Here is a 19,152-nt window from a genome sequence, read left to right as displayed (position 1 = left end):
CTGATTCTATGTATTCCTCTAACCCACACTTGTATTTCTGTCCTAAATTTAGTTCCTGTCCTAATGGGCACTGAATCACTTTTTCCATGCAAAAAGTTTTTCCACTCTAGAAGGCAAATTAACACTGCTTTTTCAACCTTGCGGGCACCAGAGGGTGATTGCCACCCCTGTCCTCCCCACCTTAAATCTGTCAGTGGCATGACCAACTTCTAGCCTTGTAGCAGCTTTCTGTTTCCACACTGATAAAACACATAAGACACAACCAAAACACTTCTACAAATATGATTGTCACCACTACTGAGATGATATTTAACAAATCAATGACTTACCTCTTTAAAATATAATTCACTGTGGTCCAATCAGCTAAAGCCCAGATCTTCGTGAGAACCAGTGTTCCTCCAGTCCTACATGTGAAGCAGTGACGGGTTTGCATGCTTGCAGGGTTGCAGAAAAAGCCTCAGCTGATGCCACAGCTCAGTTTCCTCCACTTCCTGCCACAGATCGCTACCTGTGTTCACCAATCTGCTGCTGATGGGTAGACTCAAACTCAAACAGATAAGTGTTTTGGTTACATTTTAGATTCTGATTTAGGATAAGTAAGGATATTGTAAGAAATGGGTTTAGAAAGTAATGAAAGTACCTCTGGTTATGGTTGGGTTATTTAGATTGGGTTTAGAGTTATTGTGGTTATGGATAGGTTTGGGGTTATGATGCAGTTTATGTTTCAGACTAGTGTGTTTATGGTTATGGTATGGGTTATGATTGGATAAGGTTTAGTGTTTATGGGGTGTTGGTTATGTGTTGTTATGGTTATATGGTTTGTGGGTTTATGGTTACAAATGAGTACAAATCATGGATAAGGTTGGATTTAGGATTAGTGGGGTTATGGTTTGTGGTTTTGGTTAGATTTAGTTAAGAGTTAGGCTTATGTGTTGTGGTTATTGTAATATGGTTAGATTACAGTTTGGGGTTATGTTTTGTGATTATGGTTATATGGTTTGTGCATTTATGGTTAAGGTTGGAGTTATGGTTAAGGTTGGATTTAGGATTAGTGGGGTAATAATTATGGGCTGGGGTTTTGCTTAGATTTTGTTAAGGGGTAGGGTTATGTGTTTAGGGTTATGTGCATTGTTAGTGTGCTTACTGTTATAGTGTGGGTTATAGTAAGGCTAGGTTTAGGATTAGTGGGTTTATGATTTGGGGATATGGTTAAGGCTGTTAGTGTTAGATATGGAGTTAGTGGGGTTATGGTTCTGGTTTAGTGTTAATGGATTTATGGTTCTGATTTAGGATTAGTGGATTAATGGGCCTGGCTTAGGGGTTTATGGTTAGTGTATTTATGGTTCTGGTTTAGGGTTAGGGGTTTATGGTTCTGGTTTAGGGTTAGAGGTTTATGGTTCTGGTTTGGGGTTAGTGTATTTATGGTTATGGTTTAGGGTTAGGGGTTTATGGTTCTGGTTTGGGGTTAGTGTATTTATGGTTCTGGTTTAGGGTTAGGGGTTTATGGTTCTGGTTTGGGGTTAGTGTATTTATGGTTATGATTTAGGGGTTTATGGTTCTGGTTTGGGGTTAGTGTATTTATGGTTCTGGTTTAGGGTTAGTGTATTTATGGTTACTGTTTAGGGTTAGTGTATTTATGGTCCTGGTTTAGGGTTAGTGTATTTATGGTTATGGTTTAGGGTTAGGGGTTTATGGTTACGGTTTAGGGTAAGGGGTTTATGGTTCTGGTTTGGGGTTAGGGTTAGGGGTTTATGGTTCTGGTTTGGGGTTAGTTTATTTATGTTTCTGGTTTAGGGTTAGTGTATTTATGGTTACTGTTTAGGGTTAGTGTATTTATGGTTCTGGTTTAGGGTTAGGGCTTTATGGTTCTGGTTTGGGGTTAGTGTATTTATGGTTACTGTTTAGGGTTAGGGGTTTATGGTTCTGGTTTAGGGTTAGGGGTTTATGGTTCTGGTTTGGGGTTAGTGTATTTATGGTTATGGTTAAAGGTTAGAGGTTTATGGTTCTGGTTTGGGGTTAGTGTATTTATGGTTATGGTTTAAGGTTAGTGGTTTATGGTTCTGGTTTGGGGTTAGTGTATTTATGGTTATGGTTTAGGGTTAGTGGTTTATGGTTCTGGTTTGGGGTTAGTGTATTTATGGTTATGGTTTAAGGTTAGTGGTTTATGGTTCTGGTTTGGGATTAGTGTATTTATGGTTATGGTTTAGGGTTAGTGGTTTATGGTTCTGGTTTGGGGTTAGTGTATTTATGGTTATGGTTTAAGGTTGGTGGTTTATGATTCTGGTTTGGGGTTAGTGTATTTGTGGTTATGGTTTAGGGGGTTATGGTTCTGGTTTGGGGTTAGTGTATTTATGGTTATGGTTTAGGGGTTATGGTTCTGGTTTAGGGTTAGTGTATTTATGGTTATGGTTTGGGGTTAGTGTATTTATGGTTATGGTTTAGGGTTAGAGGTTTATGGTTCTGGTTTGGGGTTAGTGTATTTATGGTTATGGTTTAAGGTTAGTGGTTTATGGTTCTGGTTTGGGGTTAGTGTATTTATGGTTATGGTTTAGGGGTTTATGGTTCTGGTTTGGGGTTAGTGTATTTATGGTTATGGTTTAGGGGTTTATGGTTCTGGTTTGGGGTTAGTGTATTTATGGTTATGGTTTAGGGGTTTATGGTTCTGGTTTGGGGTTACAGTATTTATGGTTATGGTTTAGGGTAAGGGGTTTATGGTTCTGGTTTGGGGTTAGTGGATTTATGGTTATGGTTTAAGGTTAGTGGTTTATGGTTCTGGTTTGGGGTTAGTGTATTTATGATTATGGTTAAAGGTTAGTGGTTTATGGTTCTGGTTTGGGGTTAGTGTATTTATGGTTATGGTTTAGGGTTAGAGGTTTATGGTTCTGGTTTGGGGTTAGTGTATTTAGGGTTATGGTTTAGGGTTAGTGGTTTATGGTTCTGGTTTGGGGTTAGTGTATTTATGGTTATGGTTTAGGGTTAGTGGTTTATGGTTCTGGTTTGGGGTTAGTGTATTTATGGTTATGGTTTGGGGTTAGTGTATTTATGGTTATGGTTTGGGGTTAGTGTATTTATGGTTATGGTTTAGGGTTAGTGGTTTATGGTTCTGGTTTGGGGTTAGTGTATTTATGGTTATGGTTTAGGGTTAGTGGTTTATGGTTCTGGTTTGGGGTTAGTGTATTTATGGTTATGGTTTAAGGTAAGTGGTTTATGGTTCTGGTTTGGGGTTAGTGTATTTATGGTTATGGTTTAGGGGTTTATGGTTCTGGTTTGGGGTTAGTGTATTTATGGTTATGGTTTGGGGTTAGTGTATTTATGGTTATGGTTTAGGGTTAGTGGTTTATGGTTCTGGTTTGGGGTTAGTGTATTTATGGTTATGGTTTAGGGTAAGGGGTTTATGGTTCTGGTTTGGGGTTAGTGGATTTATGGTTATGGTTTAGGGTTAGTGGTTTATGGTTCTGGTTTGGGGTTAGTGTATTTATGATTATGGTTAAAGGTTAGTGGTTTATGGTTCTGGTTTGGGGTTAGTGTATTTATGGTTATGGTTTAGGGTTAGAGGTTTATGGTTCTGGTTTGGGGTTAGTGTATTTATGGTTATGGTTTAGGGTTAGTGGTTTATGGTTCTGGTTTGGGGTTAGTGTATTTATGGTTATGGTTTAGGGTTAGTGGTTTATGGTTCTGGTTTGGGGTTAGTGTATTTATGGTTATGGTTTAGGGTAAGGGGTTTATGGTTCTGGTTTGGGGTTAGTGGATTTATGGTTATGGTTTAAGGTTAGTGGTTTATGGTTCTGGTTTGGGGTTAGTGTATTTATGATTATGGTTAAAGGTTAGTGGTTTATGGTTCTGGTTTGGGGTTAGTGTATTTATGGTTATGGTTTAGGGTTAGAGGTTTATGGTTCTGGTTTGGGGTTAGTGTATTTAGGGTTATGGTTTAGGGTTAGTGGTTTATGGTTCTGGTTTGGGGTTAGTGTATTTATGGTTATGGTTTAGGGTTAGTGGTTTATGGTTCTGGTTTGGGGTTAGTGTATTTATGGTTATGGTTTGGGGTTAGTGTATTTATGGTTATGGTTTGGGGTTAGTGTATTTATGGTTATGGTTTAGGGTTAGTGGTTTATGGTTCTGGTTTGGGGTTAGTGTATTTATGGTTATGGTTTAGGGTTAGTGGTTTATGGTTCTGGTTTGGGGTTAGTGTATTTATGGTTATGGTTTGGGGTTAGTGTATTTATGGTTATGGTTTGGGGTTAGTGTATTTATGGTTATGGTTTAGGGTTAGTGGTTTATGGTTCTGGTTTGGGGTTAGTGTATTTATGGTTATGGTTTAGGGTTATTGGTTTATGGTTCTGGTTTGGGGTTAGTGTATTTATGGTTATGGTTTAAGGTAAGTGGTTTATGGTTCTGGTTTGGGGTTAGTGTATTTATGGTTATGGTTTAGGGGTTTATGGTTCTGGTTTAGGGTTAGTGGTTTATGGTTATGGTTTGGGGTTAGTGTATTTATGGTTATGGTTTAGGGTTAGTGGTTTATGGTTCTGGTTTGGGGTTAGTGTATTTATGGTTATGGTTTAGGGTAAGGGGTTTATGGTTCTGGTTTGGGGTTAGTGTATTTATGGTTATGGTTTAAGGTTAGTGGTTTATGGTTCTGGTTTGGGGTTAGTGTATTTATGATTATGGTTAAAGGTTAGTGGTTTATGGTTCTGGTTTGGGGTTAGTGTATTTATGGTTATGGTTTAGGGTTAGAGGTTTATGGTTCTGGTTTGGGGTTAGTGTATTTAGGGTTATGGTTTAGGGTTAGTGGTTTATGGTTCTGGTTTGGGGTTAGTGTATTTATGGTTATGGTTTAGGGTTAGTGGTTTATGGTTCTGGTTTGGGGTTAGTGTATTTATGGTTATGGTTTGGGGTTAGTGTATTTATGGTTATGGTTTGGGGTTAGTGTATTTATGGTTATGGTTTAGGGTTAGTGGTTTATGGTTCTGGTTTGGGGTTAGTGTATTTATGGTTATGGTTTAGGGTTAGTGGTTTATGGTTCTGGTTTGGGGTTAGTGTATTTATGGTTATGGTTTAAGGTAAGTGGTTTATGGTTCTGGTTTGGGGTTAGTGTATTTATGGTTATGGTTTAGGGGTTTATGGTTCTGGTTTGGGGTTAGTGTATTTATGGTTATGGTTTGGGGTTAGTGTATTTATGGTTATGGTTTAGGGTTAGTGGTTTATGGTTCTGGTTTGGGGTTAGTGTATTTATGGTTATGGTTTAGGGTTAGAGGTTTATGGTTCTGGTTTGGGGTTAGTGTATTTATGGTTATGGTTTAAGGTTAGTGGATTAATGGGCCTGGCTTTAGGGTTATGGGTTTATATTTCTGGTTTGGGGTTTGTGTATTTATGGTTATGGTTTAGGGTTCTGGTTTGGGGTTAGTGTATTTATGGTTCTGGTTTGGGGTTAGTGTATTTATGGTTATGGTTTAGGGTTCTGGTTCTGGTTTAGGTTAGTGTATTTATGGTTATGATTTAGGGTTAGGGGTTTATGGTTCTGGTTTGGGGTTAGTGTATTTATGATTATGGTTTAGGGGTTTATGGTTCTGGTTTGGGGTTAGTGTATTTATGGTTATGGTTTAGGGTTAGGGGTTTATGGTTCTGGTTTGGGGTTAGTGTATTTATGGTTCTGGTTTGGAGTTAGTGTATTTATGGTTATGGTTTAGGGTTAGGGGTTTATGGTTCTGGTTTGGGGTTAGTGTATTTATGGTTATGGTTTAGGGTTAGGGGTTTATGGTTATGGTTTAGGGTTAGGGGTTTATGGTTCTGGTTTAGGTTAGTGTATTTATGGTTATGGTTTAGGGTTAGGGGTTTATGGTTCTGGTTTAGGGTTAGTGTATTTATGGTTCTGGTTTGGGGTTAGTGTATTTATGGTTTAGGGTTAGGGGGTTTATGTTATGGTATGGGGTCATGGTTAAGGCTCGATATGGAGTTACTGAGGTTACTGATATGGGTTTATCCTTTTTTACACGTACTCTAACGGCTGCCCATTTAAGAGTGAATGATTTCCTGCCACCAGAGGGCTCCAACAGATCAAGCTCAACCAAAATAACATCTGCTTTACTTTAGTGTGTTTCATTGGGCTGCTGTGTGGAGAAAAATCAGTTAAAGGATTTCACACTGGAACTAAAGAGCAGTTTAGGTATTGGGCAACATTTATTTAAATAGGAGACAATGAATCAGAATCAGAAAACACATTTTTCTTTTGTAACACCACAATGAAACAGGATACCAGCAAATGTCTCTGAGCTTCACAAAACCAATCAAAGATTAAATTAAGACGTTTCTTTTCCAGTTAGGACAATAAAAGCTTTATACTGACAAATCTGGCAGTGTTGCTACATAATCATTACTGTATATGTAGTATTTCCATGGGCAGGGCTTGACTCGAATTGCGTTTTAAATGGACAATTTTCTTTTAGAGATTTCAGTATTTAGTCTACTGATTTCTTCGGTGATGGTATATATATATATATATATATATATATATATATATATATATATATATATATATATATTTAATACTACCATTCAGAAATATTGGCAACTATCAATACTGGACTTTTATCATCTAAATTATATATTCTGATGGCTGTGAAGTGAAGCAGTTGGCGTAGTCAGCAGGATTGTAAAACAGATTGGCCATGCATTACATAGTGAACTTTTCTATTGCACAGTAGGTTACTTTGTCTTATCCTACCTAACCTTGGGGTCAAATGATATTATGGTTTGTCAATGAATAAATATGTCAGAAATGTATTTATATTTAAAACCCAAAAAACATAAATCATAAAAGAAACATGAATAACTAGTGATAATTGGAATAGATGCATGATAATGTTAGGTCACAACATACTTTACAATCTGTAAAATACAAAGTAAATAAAGCATACAAAAAGGTAAAGATCAAAGAATATCAAACAAATAGCAGTCTGTCACCCCTAGTACTGATTTAGTACTGATTTTATGTACTTCTTTCTAGTAGCACATTCTTATCTAACAATACAAATCCTGGTTTTAACTGTTATGTAAGGATGGTGATTCAGCCTTCACTTTTTGGACTTTAGTAAAGGCTTTTTATAATTTCTAGTAGAAAGTCTTCGTTGGATAGTAGAGAGCACTAGTTACTTCAAAAATATAAGCTTATTTTTTATCTATTTATATTGTATTTTTTTAGCAGTACAGCAATATCTTCCTGCTTAAGTTTAGTTAAATTGAATGTGGAGTTTCTTCAGGATCTTCTGGTTGCCTGTTGTCGCTCATCACTTGGAAACACAACAGGACTTTGTCCACTTTCTGTATTGCTCTCTGACCTGAAATTTCATATAAACATTCAATAGTTTTAGAAAAGATGGACAACACTTATAAATATCCAACATTGCCAGAAACCTTATTACCATTGATCATCAATATGTAAATATCTACATCTTTCTAGATTTGTAGTGCGTGCAACTGGGGGTCAAATTGGTCATTATGAGTATATCGTAATGCCTTTTGGGCTTATTAATGCGCCGGTTATCTTTTAAAAACTATTTGACGTTTGTTACGGTTAATTTACCTGGACGACATAATCATATTTATTATATCCATAAATAGCCTGTTTTTATTATCCAATATCAAAGAATAGAGGAGGAAAGAAGTTTGAGACCCCTCCTACATCCAAGCAGCCAAACAGCTGGATTTTAGGCAAGGCCATTTGGCCTTATTTTTCAGTCTTTTTGACATAAAAATGTTTTCTTATATGCAGATTCTATCAACATTAAGTCTGATGCCTTCACCAGGCAGTAGAAATAACCATCCTCACCACAATCCACTCCCATTCTTTCCCCTGCATGCATATTAATGCATTCTAAAAAAAAACAGAGGTACAATATGAGTACTTTTTTGTACTCAAAGGAACACTCTTCATAATTGAACCCTTAAAGGTATAATATTGATCTTTACAGGGTCAGATGTTCTTTAGTATAGTAAGTCATTCTTAACAGCAGCAAGTATAGATTTGTACCATTTAACCAGTCAAAATGTACATTCAATATTCTCTATCCCTGTACTGATAAACAATATATATTTTAATTGCACATTTTTTTATTTGAAAGCCAGAAACTATTGACACATATTCAGTTGATGATGATGTTTATAATCTTTATAATCCTTACTGGCAAAAAAAACAAGGGTACAAAAAAGGACTTTTACTGAAAGATTTTTTTTGTACCTCTATATAAGGTACAGCCCCAGCGACAAGCTTTATACTCTTTTAAGTACAAATCTGTACTTATTTTTCTTGTTTTCTTATTGAATTGGGAGGGTAATGCCTAGGCTTGCCACATGTCCTGTAAAATAAAGAACGTCCTTATTTGGCAATTAAATATTGCGTCCCGTATTGAACCAATATGCGAAGCGATTTGTTCTTTATTGTCCTAAATGTCCATATATATATAATATACATGTGTATACACATAAATCTGTTTATTTGGTGGGTGTCCCTTATTTTCATTTCTAAAAGGTGGCAACCCTAGTTATGCCCAGCCCAAATTCTTGGTTCATTCCTCTAGTCCATAGGGAGAACTGGTATTATGGGGTAGTATAGGGGAATATAATGTAGTATAGACTGATTTAGGATGCTATAGGATGTAAAGGATTAAAGATGCATGGTGAAAAATAATCGGCGTAAGTGAAACAGTATACACTATATATTGGGCAATATAAATGAAACTAATACAGTGGTATGGCTGACCTCTTGGTTGAGGACACAGTAGACCAGGAAGATGAAGGTGCCCTGCTGGGAGTTGAGGAAGAGGAAGGCAATCTCTAATACACGACTGCCCTCAGTGAAAAAACCCAGAATCCAGGGGCAGCCGAGGATGACACTCTGGATCAGGAGTTTAAAGACAAGACTTCTAGAGAGAGAGATAAAGAGGAACATAATTTTAGTATAAGAAAACAAAATTAGATTTTTTAGAAATATTGTAAAAGGACTGTAAAGGATGTTTTAGGTGTGTTATATAGCAAAATAATGAAATTCATTATTCATGAAGTCATGTGTGTGCCATTGTTTTACTTGGTTTGTCTGATGTGGAAATTATCATTGTTCAGTTTTGCCAGGACTGGTCTCAGAGTGAAAATAATGACGGCAAAGATGATCACATTAACCTGCAAATATGGTGAAAGATTTTATATATTTTTAAATTGTTTTATTTAATAGAAGCTAATCAAATAAAATACTATATCAGAACTTACTATAAGAATTACACACACAGGGCCCACAAAACTCCACATGAAATCTCTGTCCATCTTAATCCAGCATCTATACAGGGGAGACAATGAACTCAAAACCAATTGACTGTAATTCTGAAATCAAACAATATTTAAAAAAAACCTTTCTAAAAAAAATAAAATGACCAGCTCAAACTGGCCAAGGTCTTAACGTTAGATTAGTACATTTTCTGGTCAATTAGAATAAAAACAAATGTGTTTGTCAGCCTCTAGGCTTAACAGGTCAGCAATCAGAACTTACTGTTTACTGCCATATCCACCAGGAAACAGCCCAACAGACACGCCCACCACAACCAGCGGAATAACGTATCCAATTATAACCAAACATTTCCAGCCGAGCACCTCCTTCTGCTTGGATCTGATCTTGGTGAGGTTCTTCACTGAGATGAAGAGCAGCACGGCTTCAATCAACATCCACACAAAAGCAGAGAGGAAGAAGAAGTGCAGAACTCCTGCTAACACTGCACAGAGCATCTGGAAAGAGAGATAGAAACATGTAAACAGTGCTGTTGAGTATTCTGATTTTCATCCAGACCTGTAGATCTCAATAGATCAGGATGTAACAGGTAAAGTAAGGTAAGGTAACTTAACTGTTAACTCACCTGATCAGGCTGGATGTTGTGTATGTAGTTCTGAGTGAGGAGGAAGATCAGGTGAGCCAGCAGAAGACTGATACACAGGTTTATTCTGGGAGTGTTGTTCATCCTCAGGTGTCGACGACAAACAGCGAAGGTCAACAGAGTCAAGCTGAGGAACACCAGCCCCACTGATACCAGTACAGTGTTGAGCAGATCCAGATGAGGGTCATTCTGAAGAAAAGACAAAAGTATTCTGACAATGACCCTATAACGCTGATTTATCCTGAACATAAAATAAATGCAATAACCACAGTAATTGTTCATTTTTAGTGCTTTTCCACCGACGTGGAACCAGCACCGTTCTGTTTCACGAACCTAATTCTGAACCAGTTCGCCGTGTTTCCACCAACAATAGTAGGCTCCAGAACCAAAAACATTCATTCGCAGTGGAAACCAAAGAATACTAGGTTCCTCAGCGCGAACCATGACGACATCTGTAGGCGTGTCTGTGGCAATCCCCTAGAATGCACAGTGTTATGCTGAGGAAACAGTATTTACTCTGGATTTGGTGTTCTCCAGAGTATCAGGATAAACTTGAAGGGAAAACTAGGAAGGAGAAACTCTACAGTGAACTAGAGGAGGATGTATTCTGGGGTAGGATATGTTCGCATGAACGAGCAAGTGATAAATGAGCTGAAAAAGCTTTAAAAAAGACAACCGAGATGCCAAAAAAGAACTCTCGTGCAGTGGTGTACCGGCGTTTTATGAGTTGCGTAGGTCAGCTAACCAGATGACTGGAGCGCTGAATTCGGCCACAGCAGAGGACCAGTGCAACCCTTGCTCTCAGCCAATAGTACCACCGGGACATTTACTGGTGTGACGTATTGACGGTTCCACTAAAACTGGTTCAAGAACCAGAGTTCTCTTGGTGGAAAAGTGCTATTTGAGTAATTTGGCTGGTACTCTTACCCAAAGTACCTTAAGTTTGTGTTGCATAGCTATTGGAGTACAGAAGTCTTCCACACTAAGCTCTATTGGTAAAGATTGGTAAAAGGGAACCTTGCCTCACTAATTTTAAGTCTTGTAGTTTCAAAAGGAGGAGCTGGTTCCATAAGGTGGTGTTCATATTGTTTAACTTTGAATGTATTGTGTCGAATGTATTGTGTTTTCAATCAGATTAATCTGTGAATCTTTGATTCAGTGTTTTTAATGTTTTGGCTGCTCTTACTGTTTCTGCTGAGGGTTTGGTCTGCATGATGAGAGCGAAGGTAGACAGGTGAACACAGGAGCACACGGTGTGAGTACTGTTGGTCTGGACAAGATAACAACCATCTACAACCCATTCAGTGTTCTTCCAGTACACACAGGAGAGAGTACCATGAGGGTCAGTTTCCTACAGAAAATAGAAGAAAGGAAAGCAATATAACCACTGGTTTAGTTTTCTACTTTCTACTTGTTTGGTCTTAATTTTACACTGTAAGTAAATGTGTAAAAGATGATGTGTTTAATAACCAGTAATAATCAGTGGACTCACTTTAATGTGCTTCATGGTGAAGTTAACTGGTTTGGTGAGTCGTGTGTCGCTGGTTTTGGGCAGCGTAGCCGACACCACAGTGGACATCATGGTTTTCACTGTGTCGTTATCAGTTGTGTTGAAGAAACTGGGCTTCAGCATGTTGTTCATGTTACCGAAGCTCATGAAGGCCACAGCAGCAGATCCTAAAACACAGCAACCAAATCTACATCACAATACATCTACATGATCTAATAAAGACCATTAGTGTTAGTCTAAAAAGGATTGTGTAAATCTCAAGAGTCCACCGATCTTAAATCTCAGAACCACTATCCAAATATGTTCTCTTTGTGTTAGAATGTACAATAACTATGTCTTTACTTTCTGATATAGTTAAAATAGCAAAATCAAAGCATCAAACGAATTGAACATACCTTTATTATTCTCTGAAATCTGGATGAGGTCAATTTCCATCTGAGTGCTGTTCAGACTGAGTTGAGGAATTTCTTTCATTGAAGCTTTTGGTCCAACTGCAAAGACTTGAAGATCTGAGAAATTTAAATCAGAACAACCAAACAAGTCACAGACTGAATTATAATGTTTTGGAGAGCAACAAAATGTTTTTTTAATATTTACTTAGACTTTTATTTGATTGCAAACTCATTTCATAATGTATCCGATTAAACATTTTTGTTTAACAGGGCAGCAATTCATACAGAGGGTGAGAATTGTCTCTGGATTGTTGCTACATTTATTTTAATTCCCTAATGATTTAATGTAGGCCAGGACCAGAAGAGACAAACGCTGGTTAGAAAACACGGGTTTATTAACGGGGTTTGGCAAATAAGAAACTGAAGAAAGACAGATACTATTGGAAAAGGGAAACAAGTATCTTCTGGAGACCAACTTTGTTTATTTTCCTTAGAAATTAGGAAGTTAGATCTATTTTCTTTACTTTTTTCCCAAAACTAGATAGGCTCTATTTTGTCTAAATAAACAAAGGAATAGAGGCTAAGCAACTCAGTCTTTGGAAAACAGACGGAGCATTCATAAAGCCGAATGGCATGATGAGGTATTCGAAAAGGCCAATGGGTGAGATAAATGCCTTCTAACACTTGTCTCCCTGTCTAACCCATAGACTGTATATAAGTATGGACAGCATGACAGGGGTTGAAAATTGAATCCACTACGTCTCTAACGCCCTCTGGTGGCTCCAATACAGCTTTTAACCCCGCCTATTTCCATTCAACTGAATGAGAGATGGAGGAATCTTTCATCTAAAATTACACATCCAGGATTTTTATTTGAAAGTTGTGTTTTGTACATTCTGCAAGTCCCCCTCCTGTGTCAATAAATAGCCCCCAGTGTTTTTCATTACAGTTAATACGTTTTATAGGAGTTATTCCGTGATATTTAAAGGGGCGTGGTGATGTAGTGATTGACAGGTCGCCTGAGAACGTGAACGTGCACCGCCGCTGTGGCTCAGTCAAGGAGCTCACAGTCAGATCTTCCTGATATTCGAATTTTACTGTTAAAAATGACTGAAGTAAAGCAGTTGCTTGTTCAGTAGGTAACTGTTGTAACAGAACCTCAGGTAAATGTTCTCTGCAGTTTTTTCAGTAAGTAGATAATTTCCCTCCATCAATTCATGAGTATTCATACTTTGTTCTTCTCCCTAATTTTAGTATCTAGGTTAGGTTTTTAATCTAGTGTTAGCTACTTAACGCTAGCTAACTAGTTAGCTAACTCAAGTTACCTAAGTTAATTAACTTGTTTGGTGAAAATGACGATAAAACACTAAGAGTAATTGAGGGGGAGGGCGGGGTTTGGGCAACTTTTGGCTCCAAAACGCCATAATGAGAGTGAATGGGGAGATCATATAAGCTACTGGGCATGCTCAGCAGAAAATCTGGTAGAAGCTTGTTGAAATGCCAGTGCGAGCGCCCATTAAAATGTGTGCATATTTTACCTAAGCCATTGAGAAAGAGGCTGAGATTGTAGCTGGTTTCAGTTGGCGTCACCAGTGTAGACACCAGTTTTTCAGTTGTTTTCAGCACCGCGTTTCCATACAACATGAGTTTTTCTGGATTTGCTGCTTCAAGTTTAAGAAGCTGCTCCTGGGTGTTCAGCACCATGCCTATATATGTTGTTGCAACCTGATAAACAATCAGAGAGAAAAGATCAGATTTCAAAATGAGGCATACATAACATTGTAATAATTGTATAATTAGATTAATTACTCACCTCTAATGGGAGGACCTGAGCGCTGATGTCCTCAATCTGGTCAAACAGGTCTTCTGCACACTGTGAGGTAAAATTGACCTAAAACAAGAATCCAGTATGTTTTTATTATATAAGTACATCAGTTAGATCTTAGTTAAAGCTCAGAGATCAGATAGATTAGACATCAAATGTAATGAAACTGTTCCAGACCTTGCAACCTGCAGACACTGTGATATTCGGAGCCACTTCTGTAAGAGAATTACACATCAGTAATAACAAAGTCACCCCAGCACCCCTCTATTAGGGTGGAGTTAAAGTAAATACAGTATTAGAAGATACAGTTATCATTAATCATGCAGTTTTAAACCAATATATTCTAATACTGTTTTCACTCTTCACTGTAAATGTAATGGAAAGTGTAAAATCTTAGCTGGCTTTCTATAAAAATGTCATGGTAAAAATATTAATAATCATTTTAGATGATTTAGTTTGCACATTTTCTAGCTGGAATAGCAGTTCTAGTAACAGCTATAGTTGTAGTAATAGTAATTATGATGTGGCACAGGTAGCAGCAGTAGGAGTAGCAGTATTAGTAGCAGTACTAGTACTAGTACTACTTTAAAGGACTCCCACTGCTTTTTAGGCACATCTGAATTCACATCTGAATAAAGGACATTTACAATAAAATTAATGTAAAATAATTAAGCATTAATATTCATTTAAAAACACTACTTAAGGCTTTTAGAGTGAATCTGAGTACCTGAACAATAAGCTGCAGTGCAGGCGTTTGGATTGATGAACTCGTAAACGTAGTAATTTCCTGGACACGCTTTAACATGAATTGAAACAGAGTATTCACAGCAGCCCCATATCGCCTGACGAGTGATAATTCCGTCTGATATCTCAGGGTGAGGACCACTGAGCCAAAAGGTGATATTAGTTCCACACTTGTAAGGATTTACGCAGATCTCTGGCATCCGAATGGTCATCCCATTATGCAGCAGTCGGTACCAGCCGTTCCAGCTGAAGTCGTTGTCACAGATCCCCAATCTAGTTACAGTAATGGATCTCCAGGGCTGGTTCAGAGTGGTGTAGTTGTAGCAGGGATCACCAGTAACTGTTTTCGAAGACAATAAAGAAAAAAGTGAAACAATTTGACATTTTTTCATCAATATATTTCCATACCAATAATTTCTACTTAACCCACATACTGAGGGTTGCAGAATGAAACTGAAACAGCTGGTTTTAGAGCACAATAATTGATTGTGGTGACGGACAGTTCTGGTGGAAACAGGAGAGTTGAGGTGCACATTGAATTCTGTGTGATTTGATCAGCCGTGGTTTTATGTTTTTTGGATACAATCCGGGTTATCACCCGAACATCCCTTTCAGACAGCTTCCTTTTACAGCGTCCACAGTTAATCCTGTTGGATGTGGTTGGTGCTTCTTGGTGGTATGCTGACATTACCCTGGATACCGTGGCTCTTGATGCATCACAAAGACTTGCTGTCTTGGTCACAGATGCTCCAGCAAGACGTGCACCAACAATTTGTCCTCTTTTGGACTCTGGTATGTCTCCCATAATGTTATGTGCATTGCAATATTTAGAGCAGAACTGTGCTCTTACCCTGCTAATTGAACCTTCACACTCTGCTTTTACTGGTTCAATGTGCAATTAATGAAGATTGAACACCAGGCTGCTCCAATTTGGCCATAAAACCTAAAATCCCACATTAAAATGATGACAGGTGTTTCAGTTTCATTGTCCAAACCCTGTAGTTCTGCAATGTGTGAGAACCTGTACTCTACGCTAAATAACATGTTTTCTGAACACAATGCAAAACCATGATGCATAAATTTAAATCCTTGATTATTCAGTTGGCCTTAAAACAATTAATTTATCTGGGATATTTTGTATGAAGAATGGATGAACTTAGCAACTGCCTTGTACCCACCTAGCAAACACACAGCAACACCATAGCAACAACATAGGTTACCATAACAACCATCTAGTAATGCAACAGTATTGTCCAACAACCTGCAGTAATTCCTGGAAAACAAATAGCAACAGTAGTGGGAACCACTTAAGCTAAGACACCTAATCAACCTGATCATCTACAGAAGCCACTCTGTGAGAACCGAAACACTTGAAAACCTGTAAAATGTAACGCCATAGCAACCACTAAGCAACTGCATTGTACCCAGCTAGCAAAAACACAGCAGCAACATAGCAACCACATAGGTTACCATAACAACCATATCAACAGTAATGCCCAACAACCTGCAGTACTTCCTGGAAAACACACAGCAACAGTAGTGGAAACCATTCAAGCTGACGCTTCTGAACTGAGAACTGAAACACTTGAAAACCTGTAAAATGTAACTCCATAGCAACCACTAAGCAACTGCCTTGTACCCAGCTAGTGAAAACACAGCAGCAACATAGCAACCACATAGGTTACCATAACAACCATAGAAACAGCAATGCCCAACAACCTGCAGTACTTCCTGGAAAACAAATAGCAACAGTAGTGGAAACCATTCAAGCTGAAACACTGGTAAGAGGGTTAACCATCCAAGCTGAACAATTAAACAAATGTTAAATTTATACAAAAACTCTAGAATGAAGATTAGGATCCGCTATGAGGTGAAATATACGTATCTTTACGTGGTTTTGAGACAGAGACGGACTCTTTTACTGCTAGGCTTCATTCTGAGGGTCAGGGTTTGTTCAGGCCTGAACTCACCAGAGAGAAGAATCCAGCCAATCACAATGAAGAACAGCATTCTGACCTCAGTGAAGATCCTCCGTCAGTAGTGCTAGTTTATATTTAAATTAGTTAAAATAGAACTAAATTATAGAAATATCACTATCTAACTCCGTCGATTCGTCTGTGCCTCTTCTGCTTTATTAAGAACGACTTCCTGATGATGACGAGACTTAAGATCACTTTAGTGGTTTAGACCAGGAAGTCTTGCCACCCCTCCCTCTCTCCCTCTCTCCTTCTCTGTCTCTCTTATTTAATCTCTCACTCAATCTCTCACTCACTCAATCTCTCATTCAATCTCTCACCTTTTTTATAGTGCTTTATTATAACAGCACTATAGCAACCACCTGGGTTATCATTGCAGCTGCCTTCCAACCACCTAGCAACACCATAGCAACCACATAGCAACACCATAGCAACCAACCGGAGTACCATAACAACTATCTAGCAACACAACAGAACAGTAGCAAATGTTAGCGCTTTTCTACAGACGTGGAATCGGCCCCATTGTGGGTCTCAAACCAAATTTTGAACTGTTCGCTGCGTTTTCACCAACAAAACAAGTTTCTGGAACCAGAGTTCTTTTGGTAAAAAAAGTTAAGTCAATGCTCATTAAAACGATGAAAATTCTAAAAAATTTTTGATGGAGCTGCTCTAATCTCTTGGCAGATTTTGTTGATTTTACAATAGTGAAAGACCAACTAGTGACCTTTTATGTTGAATTGAGTTTACTGTTTAGCCTCTATTTTGCATATCTTTGCTAAATTTTGCTAAATTTAAGACTTGTAGCTGTAAATGCACTTGTGCTGTTGCTACAGTCGATTGTTAGTGTCCTTTAGACTAAACATATGAAATAATATGTACAATATGATATTCAAACTTTAATTCAGACTTCTTTCTGTAATAACTGCACACTGCAATATTTGTACTTTTACTTTCAGTACTTGAGTAGAACATTTTTAAATAAACTACTTGCAATACTTCAATACAAAAAGTACTTCTACTTAAGTATGAAGCTTAAAGAACACTTCAGCTTCTACTCAAGTCACTTTTTTGACAGAGTATTTGTACTTTTACTCAAGTCTGGACCTCTAGTACTTAATACAGGTCTGAGAACAGCAGTTATGTAGAACTAGATTACAGACTTATAGAGTAGAAACTTATATTTAACACTGTCGAGACACCTCTCTCTCTCTCCCTCTCTCACCCACTCTCTCACTCACTGTATCGATCTATCTCATCTGTCTCTCTCTCTCTCTCTTTCTCTCTCTCTCTTTCTGTCTTTCTTTGTTTCTCTCTCTCTGTTTCTCTCTCTCTCACTCTGTCTCTATCTCTCTCTGTCTCACTCAGTCACTCAATCTCTCTCTCATTCAATCTCTCTTTAATTAAATCTCACATTCACTTAATCTCTTTCTCAATGTCTCAATCTCTCGTTCAATCTCTTCCAATGTCTCAATCAATCTCTCGTTCAATCAGGAACTACTTGGGATCCCATAACAACCACATTGCAATAGCCTTGGAGCCAATTAGCAACTCCATAGTAACCACATAACAACACCATAGCAACCACTAAGCAACTGCCTTGTTTCCAGCGAGCAAACACACAGCAGCACCACAGCAACCACAATGACATCTTATAACAACCATCTAGCAATGCAACAGTAATGTCCAACAACCTGCAGTACTTCCTGAAAACCAAATAGCAACAACTTAGCAACCACCCCCTCCACTGCCTGGATGTGGAAACCACCCAAGCTTTGCAACCATTTTGCTTTTTTCAGGAAATGAATTTTTTAGTCCTACTTCTGCTTATACTTTTTATATGCAAAGTAAAATTAACAAAATTAACCAAAAAATACTATCCCGGAGTTGTGTTTTTGTAATAGAGCAGCACAGTTAGATGGTTAGAAGCTTAACCCTCCAAGCTGAGTTAGAATAATGGAGTGTTGGTTTTATGAATTATTTGCTCAGCAGTGGGTTGCCAAATAATGCATAATAACCCTGTACGAAGTGCTGATCATCAACAGAAGCCACTCTGTTGATGATCAGCACTTGAAAACCTGTAAAATGTGCTACTATTTATTGGTTTGGGTCTATAAGTGGAGGAATTCAATTCAATCTATGTGATCAGCTTCATACAGTGTCATAAAACCATGGTAAACAATGTTAAATTTAACCAAAAACTACAGAATGAAGATTAGGATCCACTATGAGGTGAAATATACGTATCTTTACGTTGTTTTGAGACAGAGACGTCTCTTTTACTGCTAGGCTTCATTCTGAGGGTCAGAGTTTGTTCAGGCCTGAACTCACCAGAGAGAAGAATCCAGCCAATCACAATGAAGAACAGCATTCTGACCTCAGTGAAGATCCTCCGTCAGTAGTGCTAGTTTATATTAAAATAAGTTAAAATAGAAATAAAATACAGAAATATCACTATTTAACACCGTCCAGTCGTCTGTGCCTCTTCTGCTTTATTAAGAACGACTTCCTGATGATGACGAGACTTAAGACTTCCTGGTCTAAATCACTAAAGTGATCTTACTACCACTTCCTCTCTCTCTCTCTCTCTCTCTCTCTCTATCTCTCTTTCTATATATATATATATCACTCAATCTCTTATTAACTCACTCACTCAGTCTCTCACTCTCTCACTTTTGTCTCATCTAACTATGCTAAAGTGCATTCTGTGGCAGAAAAGTAACACTGCTCATCACCTGGAACACACCATCCCCACTGTGAAACATGGTGGTGGCAGCATCATGCTGTGGGGATTCTT

General features: G+C 37.9%; 2 protein-coding genes across 3 annotated transcripts; both read right to left on the bottom strand.

Moving 5' to 3' along the window:
• Positions 1–6,537: 6,537 nt before the first annotated feature.
• LOC103029527 (adhesion G protein-coupled receptor E3-like) lies at positions 6,538–13,872 on the bottom strand. Its single transcript, XM_049469511.1, has 12 exons — positions 13,816–13,872; positions 13,627–13,704; positions 13,352–13,538; positions 11,817–11,930; positions 11,404–11,588; positions 11,098–11,262; positions 9,894–10,100; positions 9,533–9,765; positions 9,256–9,322; positions 9,077–9,168; positions 8,753–8,915; positions 6,538–7,331 (listed from the first exon to the last, which is right to left on the bottom strand). Exons 1-12 carry the CDS (start codon positions 13,870–13,872, stop codon positions 7,281–7,283), a joined length of 1,599 nt encoding a protein of 532 aa, XP_049325468.1. The 3' UTR covers positions 6,538–7,280.
• Positions 13,873–14,033: 161 nt separating this feature from the next.
• Positions 14,034–18,936, bottom strand: LOC125785685 (pancreatic secretory granule membrane major glycoprotein GP2-like). Of its 2 annotated transcripts, none has more exons than XM_049469733.1 (2): positions 18,687–18,936; positions 14,034–14,722 (listed from the first exon to the last, which is right to left on the bottom strand). In XM_049469733.1, the coding sequence occupies exons 1-2, from the start codon at positions 18,724–18,726 to the stop codon at positions 14,334–14,336; spliced, it is 429 nt and encodes a 142-aa protein (XP_049325690.1). In that variant the 5' UTR covers positions 18,727–18,936; the 3' UTR covers positions 14,034–14,333. The 2 variants fall into 2 exon arrangements, with proteins under 2 accessions (XP_049325690.1, XP_049325691.1); XM_049469734.1 differs by lacking the exon at positions 18,687–18,936 and adding an exon at positions 16,353–16,471.
• Between the last annotated feature and the right edge of the window lie 216 nt (positions 18,937–19,152).

The sequence above is a fragment of the Astyanax mexicanus genome, chromosome 21 (genome assembly GCF_023375975.1).
Source record: "Astyanax mexicanus isolate ESR-SI-001 chromosome 21, AstMex3_surface, whole genome shotgun sequence".
Lineage (NCBI taxonomy): Eukaryota > Metazoa > Chordata > Actinopteri > Characiformes > Acestrorhamphidae > Astyanax > Astyanax mexicanus.
This window is presented reverse-complemented; position numbering and strand designations above follow the sequence as displayed.